This window comes from Eretmochelys imbricata, chromosome 24 (assembly GCF_965152235.1).
Source record: "Eretmochelys imbricata isolate rEreImb1 chromosome 24, rEreImb1.hap1, whole genome shotgun sequence".
Taxonomy (NCBI): Eukaryota; Metazoa; Chordata; order Testudines; family Cheloniidae; genus Eretmochelys; species Eretmochelys imbricata.
In genome coordinates, this window is record NC_135595.1 from 5198546 (window position 1) to 5214123 (window position 15578).

Below are 15578 nucleotides of genomic sequence, written 5' to 3' on the forward strand. Positions count from 1 at the left end.
TATTCAGAGGCGGAGAGGCTGGTATATTCAGAGGGGCTGGCAGATTCAGAGGCGGAGAGGCTGGTATATTCAGAGGGGCTGGTAGATTCAGAGGCGGAGAGGCTGGTATATTCAGAGGGGCCGGTATATTCAGAGGGGCTGGTAGATTCAGAGGCGGAGAGGCTGGTATATTCAGAGGGGCTGGTAGATTCAGAGGCGGAGAGGCTGGTATATTCAGAGGGGCTGGTAGATTCAGAGGCGGAGAGGCTGGTATATTCAGAGGGGCCGGTATATTCAGAGGGGCTGGTAGATTCAGAGGCGGAGAGGCTGGTATATTCAGAGGGGCTGGTAGATTCAGAGGCGGAGAGGCCGGTAGATTCAGAGGGGCCAGTATATTCAGAGGGGCTGGTAGATTCGGAGGGGCTGGTCGATCCAGGAGAAGACGGGGCGCGCTCCCCAGCGCGGCGAGCAGGGGCTGAGCTGGCTGCCGCCGGTGCCCGTCTCTTCGGCGGGCTGTGCGGAGCCCGAGGGGGCTGCATGGCCCCGGAGCGGCTGGCACAGCTGAGCCCGGCGCCGGCGGGGTGCAGGGAGCCGGAGCAGAGGCCTGGCTCCAGCCCGGGATCCACCCCCCGCGCCGGGGCGCCTGTGCGCAGCGCCTGCTCCGTGCGCTCCGGGGCGGAGCGGAGCGAGGTTGGCCGGCTGCAGCCAGAGCTGGTCCCGGGCGGCCCCCCGCTGGATGTCGGGGCTCAGGGCGTTGCTGGGACTCGGCCTGCTGGTCTCGTCGGGCTCCCGGCTGGTGGCGGCGGGCGGGGGGCGCTGCCCGGTCCCGCGGTGGCCTCCTGCGGCGGCGGCGGGCGCCTGGGGCAGGGGCGCAGGCCGGGGGCGCAGCAGCAGCGCCATGCAGAACCCGGGGCGCAGCGGGCTCAAGTACCTCAGGTAGCCCCCTGGCCCTGCCTTTGCGGGGGGGCTGCCAAGAGGCGGGGCTGGGGGAGAGGGGGAAATGGGGGGGGGACGCTGGGAGGAGATAGGAAATGAGGAGGGGGCTGCAGGGGCGGAGGGGAAAGGGGGGCTGTGGGGGAGGAGGGGGAAATTGGGGGGCTGCAGGGGGAAATGGGGAGGGGGAGGGGGGTGATGCAGGGCACCAGGAGAGGAGCTGAGGGAGGTGGCCGGACAGCCGGGGATGGGGAAAGGAGGGAGGGTAGTGGGGTTTGGGTAGTGGGGGTTCTGCAGGGACCTGGGGCACCTTTTGGGGATGGGGAATAGCCCATTTATCAGGGACTGAGGGGAGGGGGACTGGGTGTCTATAGGTGGTTGCTCGGCGGAGAGAAAAAGTCTTAAAATTAATTAAAAATATGGAGAACGAGAGGATGAAAACACCCCTCTTGGCATCTATGCAGTGTGATTCTCTCTCCCTGCTCCCCCCTGGGCCCTGAGTAACCCCCCCTCCCTGCCTTTTTAAATTGCCTTTGGCTTTGCTTTTACAGTTTGGTAAAACAAACTCCCAGCCCTGAGGCACTGAAGCTCCCTGCAGATCAGTGGCCCGACTTCAGCACTGGGGGTAAAGAGAATGCCTAGACTAGTCCCTCTGACCTTTGGTGGCTTCATCACCTGAGAGGGGTGGTAATGCCCCTTGAGACAGTGGGTCCCTGGAGCAACTTATTGCTGTTATGAGAGGGAATGTAGAAGCTGGCCAGCTGGGTAACTGGAGCAGCACCTGGATCTCGGCGGGGTTGGGACGGGATTTGACGCACGCCCCAGTACATGTGGCATTTAGCACGGGCATTCCACCGTCTTCTGAAGCTCAACCATTGCCAGGGACAGGATGCTGGGCCTGTTGATCCGATTTCCAGATAGTCGAGTGGTCAGGGCTGGCAGGGCCAGAGATAGGTGGCCGGAATGGCTGGATCAGTGATTATGACACGGTGAGGCTGGAGATGCGATACTCCATGAGCATCGGTGAATCAGCGCTCTGATCTGGTGTGGCAAATCCGGTGTCCTGTGAAGGAAACGGATGTGTGTGTTCATGCAGGGGTTGTTAATTAGAGTCGGTCAATACATGGAATTTGCATCCCACGGGAAATGCCAAGACTTCATTTTTACCCCAAATAGAAAACTTGGCCTTTTTTTGCAAAATGAAATATTCTGAAATATTTCCTGTGGCCCTCCTTGAAACATCTTGTGTTCCCACAAACATTTGATTCAATTTGTATGTTTTCATATAAAAGTGGAAAGGGTAAAGTTAAAAGGAAATGCTTTGATCACTTCCCAGCCAAAATATCAGTGTTGTTACATTCCCACAGAATGCTCCGGTGTCTCCGAATCAGCATTTTTCCCAACAGAAAAATGTTCTGTTGGAAAATTTCCAACCAGCTCTGTTATTCCTACGGGCCTCCAATCTCAGCAAGAGCCAGTCAGGAAACCCTAGGCACACCCCAGCACTGTCAAGATGTTTGATGGTGGAGCTCTTGATGAAGATAGGCATGATGTTAAACAGGAGAGATTGCGAGTGAGCCAGGGATGGTGGACGATACTTGTGGTGATCGGGAGATTAGAGCCGTTAGGTGTGTAACTTAAGGCCTGGCTTCGCTGCAGAATTATCTGGAGTGATCTATGACTCTTCTCGAGTCAGCCTAGCTCAAGCGAGAGCAGCCACAGTGCAAAATTACCCTTGCGTTGCGATGCCCATGCGGGCGCTGCCCTCGCTCATGGGGGATGTAAAGTCTTCGGGGCTCCTTAGTGCTGCAGGAAGCTGAGCTGCTCTCTGAATGCTTTCCCGGTGAGTGGTGGGAGATCTTGCCTGTCCTTTCGGGCGGTGTGGGGGGGAATTGCGGGGCGGTACTGGAGGACGAGCTGCTCTCGAGTGGCGGTGTGAGCCGGGTGCTCATGTCAGCTGCTGAGAGGCAGCACCTGTGCTAACTGCAGCGAAGACAAGTCCTTCGATCGCACGGGCTCAGCGGCTCATGTCGTTTGCTTCTCCTCTCAGCCAGGAGGAAGCCCAAGCCATCGATCAAGAGCTCTTCACGGAGTACAAGTTCAGCGTCGACCAACTCATGGAGCTGGCGGGGCTGAGCTGTGCAACGGCCATTGCCAAGGTGAGCACTGGGTCCTAGTGCTTTTGCACACCTGGGGTCCCCCTGCTCTCGGAGAGCCCTTCCCGACCGGATCCAGCCATGACCTTCTGGGGAGGGAAGGGAGCTCCGTGCAGGGCCTAATGGCAGCGGCGTGGCCCTTGCAGCTCCTGCAAGTGATCGCTTCAGGGGACCCGCGGTTGCAAACGAGGTTCTTAGATCAGTTTGCCCTGGGAAGCAGCTTCCCGGGTTTATAAGGTTGTATCTGCCACCCCCGAGCACAAGACTGTACACAGAAGGATCCTCTCTCTCTCTTTCTCACACACGTGCGTATGCACGCCACTGTAATGCAGCCACCTCTGGGGTGGAGGCCGCCAGCTAGGCAGAGAGCAGGAGGCAGCATGCCAGCGTGCATTGTTAGCCAGGCTGATGGCAAGCGGCGCAGATACCTTGGAGGTGGCTAATTTGCTTGTTGTGCTGGTTAACCAAAGCCTGTTCTTTTCTCCCCCCGCCACAGGCCTACCCGCCCAGCTCCTTCACCCAAAGCCCGCCCACGGTGCTGATCGTCTGTGGCCCGGGGAATAACGGAGGGGACGGCTTGGTCTGTGCCAGGCACCTGAAAATGTTTGTGAGTAGTGCTGGCAAAATGTGCCAGCCCTGGAGGCTTAAGTCCCCTCTGCCCAGAGCAGATACAGCAAAGGCAGCAGCCGCCGAGCAATATGCTCACGCAGGAGTGAGCCAGACGATGCCTGGGAGCCTCCCTGGTCCATTCAGATCTTAGCTCTTGGGCTGAGATGCTCCACAGGGGGCCCGTTCCTTTGGGACGGCCCAGCCTCCCTTCCTCACATACGGATTTTTCAGTGATCAGCCCTGGGTGAAGCTCTGTCGACGAGCTGTGGCAGGTGCAGCTGTTTTCCTCGGCCCTGGGCACAAGGGAGTAGCTCTGGACGGGAGAAGGAACTAGGGAACTGGGAGGGAGGAGGTGCTTAGGGGAATCATAGGGACAGAGAGGAGGCTGAAGTGTGTAGTGTTTGTTTGACCTGGTACTTGCAAGTCCCAGGCAGGTGACGCTAGCTGTGGGTCTATGCTGGGACTGCCTGGTGACCATATTGGAACATCGCTCAGAATTGTTCTGTCCCTGCAGGGCTACGAGCCGACTGTGTATTATCCCAAGCGGCCTGGTAAAGCTCTGTTTGAAGGGTTGACGACTCAGTGCCAGAAGATGGACATTCCCTTACTCTCGGAGTTCCCGTCGGAGGTAGGCTGCGTCACCGTAGCCGGTAGACCTAGAATATCCAGCATTGTTACTTTTGTGCTGTCTTGATACATTTCATGGCTTCGGTTGTATACATCTCACCGCACAAAATAGGGGCGAGAGGCTCACGTGCCAGACGCAGACCAAGAGTTCCTTTCCTCGTCCCGGTTAGATTCCGAAGGGACTATTGTGATGGCCTAGTCTGACTTCCTGTGGCGAGGTTTAACCATTAATATTCACCAAGTGCTTTGGGATCTCAAGGAAGAAGGGGAAGCGAGGTATCAAAGGGGAAAGGCTACAGGATGGAGCGTTGTTTTGTCCTGGGTTTGTACAGCACCTAGCACGCTGGGGAGCTGCTCCATGACAGGGCCCTCAGGTGCCACTGCAGTACCAATAAATCCAATTAAGGTGGAAACGAGCAACCTGGGTTTATTGCTTGTTTATGGGCATCTCTGTGGTGCTTATCACCACAGCATCTGGGCATCCCCTGCATTAGGTGACAAATGTGCCTGGTGCTGCTACCGAATTATCTGGAGAACAGGGAGGGTGTTTGTAAGTGACCGTGCCATAGTCTGCTCTGTTATGCTGGTGTAAATCAGGAGTCACTCCACTGAAGTCAGTGCGCATAGACTCATGTAGCCGTGTTCTCCTCCTACAAAGATACAGGGCTTGATCCTCCTCTCCCGTACACCAGTCTAACTTCACTGGAGCGACTCCTGCTTTACACACGTTTGAGGTTAGACTAAGGCCCTTTGTATTTAGCTTGTCACCCCAGATTTACCTGGTTTGAGTTCGGCCACCCATGTAAATCCATGGAGTTACTCCAGATTTATGCCGGTCTGAGACCAGGATCTGGCCCAGCTGGAGATGCTGGAACTTGAGGATATTCTTGGCCTAGATGTACCCTGTAGTGTGTATGTGCCGGGGTGGGTGCGTGGGATCCTGCTGTTATAATCTCCTGACTCCCGTTTGCTGGCAGGCCATGCTGATTGATGAGCTGTATGGCTTGGTGGTGGATGCTATTTTCGGGTTCAGTTTCAAGGGAGCTGTGCGGGAACCTTTCGGCAGCATCCTCAGGACCTTGGAGCAAGTCACCGTACCCATCGCCAGCATCGACATCCCCTCCGGTTCGTTCCGTCCCGCCCCAGCGCTGTCCAAGCTCTTTGGCATCCATTCACTTTTCTCTCTTGATCACATTGGCTGCATCAGCATGGTTATGTTCCTAGTGGGCCTCTAAGGTCCTGGGGACATGCTGAGCTTTGCAGCGATGTCAGTGGTTGGGACAGCAACAGACCTGCTGGGTTATCCCAGGCTTCTGCTGTGAAGATTTGTACTATCGATTTAAACTTATTGGGCCACCCAAATCCCAGTCCTCAGCTGTGGCCAGTGCCTGAGGCTTCTGGGGAAGGTTATTGTCTCTACCCCAGTAATACACTTGGTCGATGGGCAGTGCTGGTAGGGCAGGGAAAGTGAGAATTCCTTCTCGACCCTTGCCAGCTTGTGCCCTGTGAGTGAATTCACAAGCTGGCTTTATGTTGCGTCAGCTGGTATTTGCTTTGTCAGCTGTCTTGTTCGTCAGCGTTAGGTTATTGTGCTGAACTGGGACACAGGAAAAGTGGGTTCGAGTCCCAGCTCCATGTGACCGTGGGCAGATCTCTCTGTGCCTCGATTCCCCAGCTATAAAATAGGGGTAAATACTTTTTCTCCCCCACGCTCTTCTGCAGTACCTAGCACAGTGGGGCCCTGATCTCAGCTGGGGTTTCTAGGTGCTCCCGTAATACAGAGAAGAGACATTCTGGGAGCTGTTACACCACCGGGGATTGGAGGGCCACCGAGAGAGGAGAACCGAGCCTTGCATATTCAGTGGGGAACTAGTAACTCCCTTATGATTCACGCCGGGGAAGCTCTTTAGACATGAGAGGGAGTTTACCTGGAGTGGGGATGACTTGGCTCTAACTACCTCCCCCTTGGTTTATTTCAGGCTGGGACGTGGAGAAAGGCAACCCGGACAGCATCCAGCCCGACATGCTCATTTCTCTCACCGCCCCCAAGAAGGCCGCGCAGCATTTTGCTGGCCGCTACCACTTCCTGGGGGGCAGGTTTGTGCCAATGGCTCTGCAGCAAAAATACTCGCTTAATCTGCCGCCGTACCCCGAGACTGACTGCGTCCTGCAGTTACCCTAGCAGGGGCCAGGCAGGATTGGCATTATCCAAAATCTGAACGAGAGACGAGTCCTGCCCAGTATTTGACTGAATCAAGCAGGTGTTGGGGGGGGGGGGAGAGGGGGGCATTGCTGGTTAGCGGGGGGGGGGGGGGGCCTAGCTGTGCGGTACAAGCAGGGCCTGGTTCTGCAAAGTGCCTTTGACGTGCACTGATCTCACAGGTTGGGGGCGCTCAGCACCTTGTTTGGTGCTAGGAAGTCCCTGGCATAGCTCTGCCTGGCGCATGCGAAGTCAGCTGTGGTCGGCCCATGGGCACTGGGGATTGTGCTTGGTCTGACCCAGTGCCCTTTGCAGTCAGTGGAAGGCTTTCCACGGGCTTTGGATCAGAACTGAAGGGTTAACGTTCATTAAAGGGGGGGTCGTATTTGTTGGGAGTTACACAGGGGTCTAGAAGCGGAGCGACACACGGAAGGGCCTGCGTTCCACGGGCTTTACAGCTGTAGCCGCCTCTGATGTGTGTAAAAAATCCACCTTGTTTTTTCTCTGCAATAAAAATTTATTGACACTAAAAATCTCTCCGAATTGGCCTTTCCTTCCCTCTCTTCCCATCCATTCTTATGCAACTGCCCCATGCTGCAAACATACAGCGGGCGAAACCCTGGCCCCGTGAAGTCCGTGGCAAAACTCCCACCACACCTCCTGATGCTTCAACCTCTGATGGGAAGCAACAGCCAGAAATGGGATTTCTAATGACACAAAAGCTGGAGAATTGAGTTATTCCCCAGTGGTGTGATCAGCTGATTCCCTTGCAAGGCAGAGCTGTGATCAGTGCTGTGAGTGGTATGTTTAGTCTCCTCTTGGCTCCGCCTTGTCCGGGGTCAAAGGGTTTGTCTACACAGCAGGTTATTGTGTGGCAAGCCCGGGTGTGAAGCTGCTGCAATGCACTGAAAGTGCCTCACGCAATAACCTGCCGTGTGGACAAGCCCTAAGAGCATCTGCTTCCAGCTGAGCTCCAGCAGCATCAGGGGCATCCTCAGGGTTAGATCCTGGAGGAGAAAAATCCCACCCCAGCTGTAAACACAGTGGCTCTTTTCAAGCAGTCGGGACACTAGCCATGTCTTTCCACCCATGTACTTGTGCGCAGAGCGGCCCCCTTGGGTAAGAGGGCCGGCCCGTTAACCCTGCAGCCAAAGCATGGTGGGGAAAGTGAGCTAGAGAGCAGCTGCGGAGTGACTGGGAAGAGGCCCCGCAGCAGGAAGGGCCTCTGTGCAGCGGGTCCAGAGCAGCCCTGAGGTAGCACCCCCCTCAAACAGGATGAGCCCTCGTTCACTGTACCTTCCCCTTCTTTTTCTTCTTTTTGGCCCTTTCTGCCACCATCAGCTGCTCCCTTGAGTCCGGCAACTCGCTCTCCAAACCCTCCGTCACCTCCTCCTTCTCTTTCTTTTTCTTTTTCCTGGCCCGCCTCCCCTCCTCCTCCTGCCCTGGTTCTGGCCTCCCATGCACCTTGGCCCAGCCCCCCCTCTCTTTGGATCTCTTCCGCTTTTTCTTCTTGGCTTTCTGCCACCTCTCAGCCGGTTTGCTGCTTCCCAGGGCCGAGGCACCCGCCACTACCTCCTGCTGACGCTGTGGGGCGTCGCCTCTCCCCTCCTCCTGGCTGTCCTTAGCCAGGAAGGCTTGCTCTTGCGCCTCGAGCCGGGCCAGCTTGGCACTCATGGTCAGACCGTGACGGGCTCCCCTGGGAAGAACACACCAGACAGGGCAGGTTAACGACAGCCTGAGAAGAGATCGTGCCTAGGCCAGGGAGACCTGCGACCACCCTCTCATAAGTCACCCCTGCAATGTCTCCTCCCTGCTTCCAATACAGTTGCATCCGACAGACGCAGCTGGATACTGGCTGGTATCTTAGGATGCTGGGGACTAGCCAGTTTCCTAGTGCTTGTGGCAGCCACGAGGGGGTGCATGAGCCACACCCCCCCTTCCTTGGGCCTGAAGTGGACTCCAGTTATCTCCCTCCTCCAACTCACGGGTCAGGCTAGCAAAGCAGGAGTGAGGACCAGTTCTGGAGACAGGGCTATGCCTGGAGCGGGGGTAGGCTGTCTCCAGCTTCAGGACTGGAGGGGCAGCCTGGCGGTGCTCAACAGAAGCAGCAGGAGCTGGGGGACAAACTTACTCTGATCAGTGATGGGTGCTGGGGCCAAGTGTCGGAGGGGTTAGAACAGGCTTCCTCATTAGCAGGGAGCCGGGGCAGCGTGCCACCAGGGGACAGAGCACAGGGTCTGAGCTCCAGCCCCACAGTCCCACCGCACTCAGAGGCGGGGATGGGTTCCTGAGATGTGGAATCAAACAGAACCAGCCCCCCAGCTCCGCCTGCTCTGGATAGTCCCCCAGCCCAGGACGCTACAGTCTAGGAGCCTTAAAAGTCCACCTGAGCTGCAGGAAAGGCCGGTCATTTAGTGGAACTCCCCCACCCACACCATGCTGGATAAATAGAAGGCACCGGGGCTGGAAGGGATCCTGGTGCAATTGGGGGAGGAGGTGGCGTTCCGAGCCGGCACTAGCCATGTCATTCCGCCCACTTACTTGTGCGCAGTGCGGCCGCCACAGGCTCGGACCAGCTCCTCATCCGTCAGCCTGGGGGAAAGAGACAAGACAGCTTCCTGCAGGGACCCATCGGGTGCTAACTGCTAGTGTTTCTGTAAGCCGAGCTCTCTCCAAGGTGTAAGGCAACAGCAGGGGAGAGATCCCACCAGCGGAAACCAGGCGTTTCCAGTTTTCCAGGTGTCCCCAGGACTGAATGAATTAGTCAGAGGCTGGCTGGCGAGTGGGGAAGGCTGTCCCACTTGAGCTAGCACCGGAGCTGGGGTGGGAGTAAACAGGGCACGCCCCCAGTGCTGTTCTATTCAGCGGGCCCATGGGCTCACGCTCTGTGTCCTACCCCGCCCCTACCGCAGGGGGCACTAGACAGAAAGAGACAGCTGCCCATCTATGCCTCATAGTGTTTGCAAGTCCCAGCGAGGAGAGGAGAACTGGCCATTTCGCTCCTAGTGTGCCACCGAGAAGCCAAGTCCACCGCTCCCCTGGAGAAATGGTTCACTCCCCCAGCAAACCCTGAGCTGTCCAGCAAGTCGGGGTGGGGATGAAGACCTATCAGGGATCTTGACCCCCTCCTTGCATGCGGCACAAGGATTCCTCCTGCACTGCTGGGGACAGATGCGGGGGGGAATGACAGCTCTGAGACAATGGAGATCAACTAGCCATGGGATGATACAGCAGTCACAGGGACTACTGCAGAATCAGATCACAGAGTAGGACTGCCCCTCCCCCACCTCCTTGGAGTACAGTCTGTTCTCACAGGATCTGGCCCTCTGAGCAGAGGTGTGTCCCGTGGCTGGTGGCCCAGCCCAGCAGCTCAGAACAGCCTCTCACTGCCCCCACACCCGGCTGGGCACTTACTTCCTAGCACTAGACAGGTCCAATTTCTCCTCCTCGTCCTCGCTCCTCTCAGAGGTGGCAACCTGCTTCGTTGGCTCCTCCCCTCCTGCCGTCAGCGTGGCTGCCTGGGACGGAGACAGGTGCAGTCAGAAATCAGTGTGCTGGAGACACACCCACCACCCCACGGGCTGGGCTGCAGGTGTAGGGAAAGCTGGTGGGGGATCAGGGACTACGTTAGTCCAGAGAGGCAGCGTTGCAGATTAGACAAAGTCAGGACTCCTGGGTTCTATCCCCAGCTCTGCCTCTCTGGGTAGCCTTGGACAAGTGACGGTCTCTTTCTGGGCCTCAGTTTCTCCCATCCCCACATCTATGCACAATTCAAGGAGGATGATGAGAAATTGGAGAGGGTTCAGAGAAGAGCCGCAAGAATGATTAAAGGATTAGAAAATGTCCCATATAGTGATGGAGCTACCTATTTAGCTTAACAGAGAGAAGGGTAAGGGGTGACTTGATCACAGACTATACGTATCTACATGGGGAACAAACACTTAATCGTGGGCTCTTCCATCTAGTAGAGGAAGCTCTAAAATGAGCCAACAGCTGGAAGCTGAAGCTAGGCAAGCTCAGACTGGAAATAAGGTGTACCTTTTGAACAGAGAGAGTCATTAACCACTGGGATGATTTACCAAGAGGCGTGGTAGATTCTCCATCGCTGGCAGTTTTTAAATCAAGATGGGATGTTATTCCAAAAGATCTGCCCTAGCAATGACTTTGGGGCAGTCCTCTGGCCTGGGTTATCCAGGAGGGCAGACTAGACAATCACAGTGGTCCCTTCTGGCCTGGGAATCTATGAAATACTCCACTACCCTCTCTTGAGGGGCAAGCACAGGGGTGTGAGGAGGTTGTGCTCTATATATGGGCTGTGTGTGATTAGCTCCAGTATCTAGGCCACATTCCCCTCCATGCAGCTTCAGTTGGATACAGTATTCCTCTTACTGCCCCTAACTACTACAGTGTTGCAGGGCAGGTGTCACAACCGCATACAGCAACCGTGCGCACAGCAGTCAGACTTCTGCCCTGTTTTACCCCAGAGGCAGCTGCATTTCAGCATGGGGAGCATGATCCCTGCGCGCTGTTGCTGTACGCGGTCAGACTTCTGCCCTGTTTTACCCCAGAGGCAGCTGCATTTCAGAGCTCAGTGAGCAAACCCTATGCTGCATTCTCATACGCTGTCCAGCTACCGCGTTCCACCCCAGAGGGGGCTGCATTTCAACACGGGGTGGGCAATGCCTGCGCAGCGTCACTATGCGCTGCCAAACAAGTGACTTGTTTCACTCCAAAGGTGGCTGCAGTTCAGCAGTGGCTGAAGCATGTGTGAAGCTGTGGGATCTTTCAGGATAGAAGGCGCCACAGAAATGCAAGACGTGATAGCCGACAGCACAGCAGCCTGTCTGCAGCGAAGGGGAATCCTGAACACCGACCCGCGTGCCCTGTTACCTTCACAAAGCGGCCGTACAGCATGCTCCTGGGACTGGGTGCTTTGCGGGGCTTCTTGTTGCTGATCTCCCCGTCCTGCTCAGAGAGCTTTTTCATTTGGACGCCATCCTGGGAGATTTAAACAGGCATCGTGTGATCAGCCGGGCCGGTAGTTGGTTTAATGACATGCTCCATATTTCACACTTACATACTGTTAATTGTAGAAGTGTAGGACTGGACAGGACCTCAAGAGGTCATCTAGTCCCGTCCCCTGCACTCACGGCAGGACTATGTAATAACCAGACGTTTCCTGACAGGTGTTTGTATTCGTATCTGTATTACAGTAGTGCCTAGGAGCCCTGGCCCAGGGCCCCATGGTGCTAGGCGCTGTACAAACACAGAACAAAGAAACAGTCTCTGTCCCAAAGAGCTTCCAATCTAACCGGTGGATACACTCAGAATGGGGATGGGGGGGAGGGTAGAGCAAGCAGACGATAAGACAGTACCGATCAGTAAGATGGACACTGGCTGCCTAACAGTTCTGGAGTTTTTCTGCTAGCATCACGGCAAAGGAGAGTGATCAATCTCAACTCACTTTGCCAAGATGGCTCGGTATCATTGGCTCTGTTTTAGAGATTGCATGCCTCTGTTTCCCAGAGGGAGAACACCATGCCCGAGCCAGCACAGCAAATCAATGGCTGCAGCAAAAAGAGAAAGCCGGTGTCCTGCCACCCAGCCCAGCACCTTTCCACATGAGACCCTTGGACCAGGAGCAGAAAGGAAAGAAATAATCAACCATAATGTTTTTCCTGATCACTGGTCCAAGGATGGTCTTGAGGTTAAGATACAGGTGGAGCCTCCGGACTCCTGGGTTCTACACTCCCAGCTCTGGCACTGTGACCCTGGGCAAGTCACAGCACCGCTCTGTGCCTCAGTTTCCCCATCCTTAAAAAGGGGATGACTATATTGATCCTCCTTTGTAAAGCCCAGCATCTCGTCAGATCGGGCCCATGACGCATGGTCCTTAAGAACTTATGTGACAGTCACCACCAGTATTGAACCAGGGATCTCCCAAGCGAAAATCGTGAGTCGTTAGAGATTTAGGTAAGGAGCCAAGCCCTGTAGCAGGGGCTGTAACAGACACCTAGCGTCAGAGGACTGGGCACAGAGGGAGAGACACACTGAGCAGCGAGTTCCAGGAGCTCTATTCATTGCAGCTTTGGCCAGGGAAAACACCCAAAGCGCTTTTGGAGAAGTGAGCAGGGCTCGGCTTTGTTCTGGGAGGGTGTCTCCTGTACAGCCACATCTGTAGCCTGGCGCCGGCTGCTCTTTATCAATCCCATCTAGCTCTTAGCACTTAGATCTAGATGTCCAGGCCTCCCTGATCCCCCCAACCTCTAATCTCCCCCTTTACCTGCCCAGCCTCCACTGAGATGTTCGCAGCCGACTTGTTGAAGAGGTGATCCCACCAATGGAAAGTGAACTGCTCTGCTGGGTCGTGACCCACCTGGTTTGGAAAAGAAAGGGTTAAAAAACCTGCCTTGCTCCCCATCAGGATCTGCTGATCCAACAGGGCCGCTCTTGGCTGCCAGGATCCTTCTCAACCCAGTCAGGCTCTAGGTCCTCCTTTATTTATAAAGCAAAGAGCTTTTGCAAGTGTGGGACACTCAAGGATCTCGCAGCGTATGCGTATGTAAGGGAGGGCCTTGGGCTGGCAATGGGGTGGGACAGCTCAGCCCAGGGGGAAGCGAGTTTAAAGCCAACCTCATCTGCTGGCCTAGCATGGGCTGGGGGAGCGGTATCCGCTCTGGGTGGGGAGGCAGCAGAGAGAAGGAGCAGCTGATTCTCTTTTGCCAATCCAGAAGCAGCGCTGATGGAGCGGCATCAGGTCTGGCAAAGAGAGCCTCTGAAAGGTACAAATAAAGGAGGCCTTCATCATCCTCAATCTCCCCCACGCACACCAAAAGAAGTCTTGAAGGGGAGAAAAATAAGACAAGCCCACAATTTCAACAGCCCTGCCCCACTAGGAATTGAGCTGAGACCCATCAACCTCATTCCATACAGGCCCAAAGAGCAGCCAGGTGGTAAATGGGCAGGATCTAAATCAGCAACTCGGGGGGCCACAGCCTGTTCGCAGTCCCCTGAGTCGTCCAGCCCCAGAGCACTCCTCCTATGTATAAGGCCAAGGGGGCGCTGCATTATACAGCCTAGGTGTACTGACGGTCAGTTTTGCTTGTATAGACCAGGTCTTCCTTACCCCAGCTGTGTCGCATTTCACTTTCACCTTGATGGCTTCAGAGATGCCATTCTCTCGCTTCCCCAGCCCTTTGCCTAGAGAGAGCACAGCAAGATAAATGCAGGACTTCCCTCACGTTAATAGCTCCTGGAGGGGTCGTAGGTGGGGATCAAACCCACAACCTCTTGATCCAAAAACACAAGCTCCAGCTTCTTAAGCTGAAAGACTAACCAGCAGCAGAACCATAAATCTCTTACATGGTTCAGGCACTAGAAGGGGACAAAGCTCCAACAGGCCCCTTGAAAAGAAATGGAAAACCCAGTGCAGTCAAGAGACACAATATTGTGAGCACAAGAAACAACAGATTGGATCAGCACTGAGATCCTTCAAACCCAGTTTTCTGTGCCCAACAGTGGCCAGCATCAGGTGCTTCAGAGGAGAGCGCAAGAAATCCTGCACTGTTGGGATAACCTGTTCCTGGGCAAGGTTTCCTCCTGACCCTCATAAATCAGGGATTGTCTTAAACCCTGAAGCATGAGGTTTAATATCCCTTCAAAAAATTATATCATTGACTTATTATAATTTTGGCCATTCTTATTGTCTACATACACACTCAATCCCTCATTGAATCTGGGCCTCGATGACATCTTGTGGCAAGGACTTCTGCAGTCCAATGGCACGTTGTACAAACAAGTTATTTGCACGTGTCAGTTTTGAACGTGCCACGTTTCAGTTGTACTGGGTGTCCCCGGTCCTTGTGTTGGGAGACAGGAAGCAAAGGAGCTCCTGATCCACCTCCTCCAGACCAACCATTATTTTGTGCACCTGATTTTTGGATGCATCAAGCCCGTACCTTGTTTCCAGCCGTGCCTCTGTAACTGCTGCTCCGCAAACTTCATCCCCACAGACTTGTTCTTGGGAGAGCCGTTCATGATGGACTCAGGTTGCTATTCTAAAGCTTGATGTTACTTGAACCCTGCAGCTTCCAGGCCTCCCTGTGCATCAGTCTATTATAGGAAGATGGCGCATAATTACATGTGCTGAAATGACCATTTGCGCTGAGCAGCGTCCACTGCCCATGGCAGTGTGGCCTACGGGACCAGCACTCAGGAAATCTGGGCTCTATTCCCAGTTCCGCCACTGGCCTACTGTGTGACCTTGGGCAAGTTATTTCACCTCTCTGTACCTCAGTTTCCCCACCTGTAAAATGGGGACAAAGACACTGACCTCCTTTGTAATGGGTTCTTTGCAAGAAACCAGAAGGGAAACACCTGTCCCACCCAGTGTCCCCACCCTCAGTTCTCCAGCCCCCCCAATCCCCGTCCAGCCCCGCACCTTCATCTCTCCAGCCCCCCAGCCAGCCCCCCCAATCCTCATCCAGCCCCCCACCTTCATCTCTCCAGCCCCCCAGCCAGCCCCCCACCCTCAGTTCTCCAGCCCCCCCAATCCTCATCCAGCCCCCCACCTTCATCTCTCCAGCCCCCTTCAGCTCTCCAGGGCCCCCCGATCCCCCGCGAGGTCTCCGCCCCCCTCGGCTCCCCACATGCAGCCACTCACGGTTACAGCGGACTCCTTCCCCGCAACCACATGTCCGGCTTCTGCAGGGAGGCCGCCATCTTCCCGGAAGTAAAACCTTCCCCCTCCGCGGCGTTCTAGGTTTGCGATGAACCACAGAGGAGAAATGGGCCCTAGTGTCTCAACCATAGAGTTTGAATCCTCCAGGGATCTTGCCCTGCGAAACGCCTTCCACCCGCACATCCCTCGTTGCCACTGGGTCATGGATCCCATTGCCCCAGCTCATCTGGTCCCAGTGCAACTAGCCACGGGGGAAAATTTCCCATAAAACACTGAGGGAAAACTGGTGTCCTCCCCCCCCCCCCGCCTCCCCCCCAAACCCCTTTATTGTTGTTTCACTCGGATTGGTTTGGTTTTTGCAGCGTAAAACCAAAATACAAAACAACTCAACCTA

At 55.4% G+C, this 15578-nt stretch overlaps 2 protein-coding genes across 2 annotated transcripts; one reads left to right on the forward strand and one right to left on the reverse strand.

Moving 5' to 3' along the window:
* The first annotated feature begins 634 nt into the window (after positions 1–634).
* NAXE (NAD(P)HX epimerase) lies at positions 635–6584 on the forward strand. The gene is made up of 6 exons (XM_077840950.1): positions 635–915; positions 2963–3071; positions 3565–3675; positions 4192–4305; positions 5282–5429; positions 6284–6584. The coding sequence occupies exons 1-6, from the start codon at positions 716–718 to the stop codon at positions 6484–6486; spliced, it is 885 nt and encodes a 294-aa protein (XP_077697076.1). The 5' UTR covers positions 635–715; the 3' UTR covers positions 6487–6584.
* Positions 6585–6997: 413 nt separating this feature from the next.
* GPATCH4 (G-patch domain containing 4) lies at positions 6998–15276 on the reverse strand. The gene is made up of 8 exons (XM_077840949.1): positions 15167–15276; positions 14463–14616; positions 13631–13704; positions 12788–12880; positions 11395–11502; positions 9919–10022; positions 9046–9096; positions 6998–8200 (listed from the first exon to the last, which is right to left on the reverse strand). Exons 2-8 carry the CDS (start codon positions 14539–14541, stop codon positions 7792–7794), a joined length of 918 nt encoding a protein of 305 aa, XP_077697075.1. The 5' UTR covers positions 14542–14616; positions 15167–15276; the 3' UTR covers positions 6998–7791.
* Between the last annotated feature and the right edge of the window lie 302 nt (positions 15277–15578).

Coding starts and splice junctions, on each gene's coding strand:
- NAXE (XM_077840950.1), top strand. CDS start 716: ATGTCGGGGCTCAGGGCGTTGCTGGGACTCGGCCTGCTGGTCTCGTCG. Junction 3,676..4,191: donor CCAGGCACCTGAAAATGTTT/GTGAGTAGTGCT, acceptor CTGTCCCTGCAG/GGCTACGAGCCGACTGTGTA. Junction 4,306..5,281: donor TCTCGGAGTTCCCGTCGGAG/GTAGGCTGCGTC, acceptor GTTTGCTGGCAG/GCCATGCTGATTGATGAGCT.
- GPATCH4 (XM_077840949.1), bottom strand. CDS start 14,541: ATGAACGGCTCTCCCAAGAACAAGTCTGTGGGGATGAAGTTTGCGGAG. Junction 10,023..11,394: donor TGTACGGCCGCTTTGTGAAG/GTAACAGGGCAC, acceptor TCTCCGTCCCAG/GCAGCCACGCTGACGGCAGG. Junction 9,097..9,918: donor GACCTGTCTAGTGCTAGGAA/GTAAGTGCCCAG, acceptor TCTTTCCCCCAG/GCTGACGGATGAGGAGCTGG.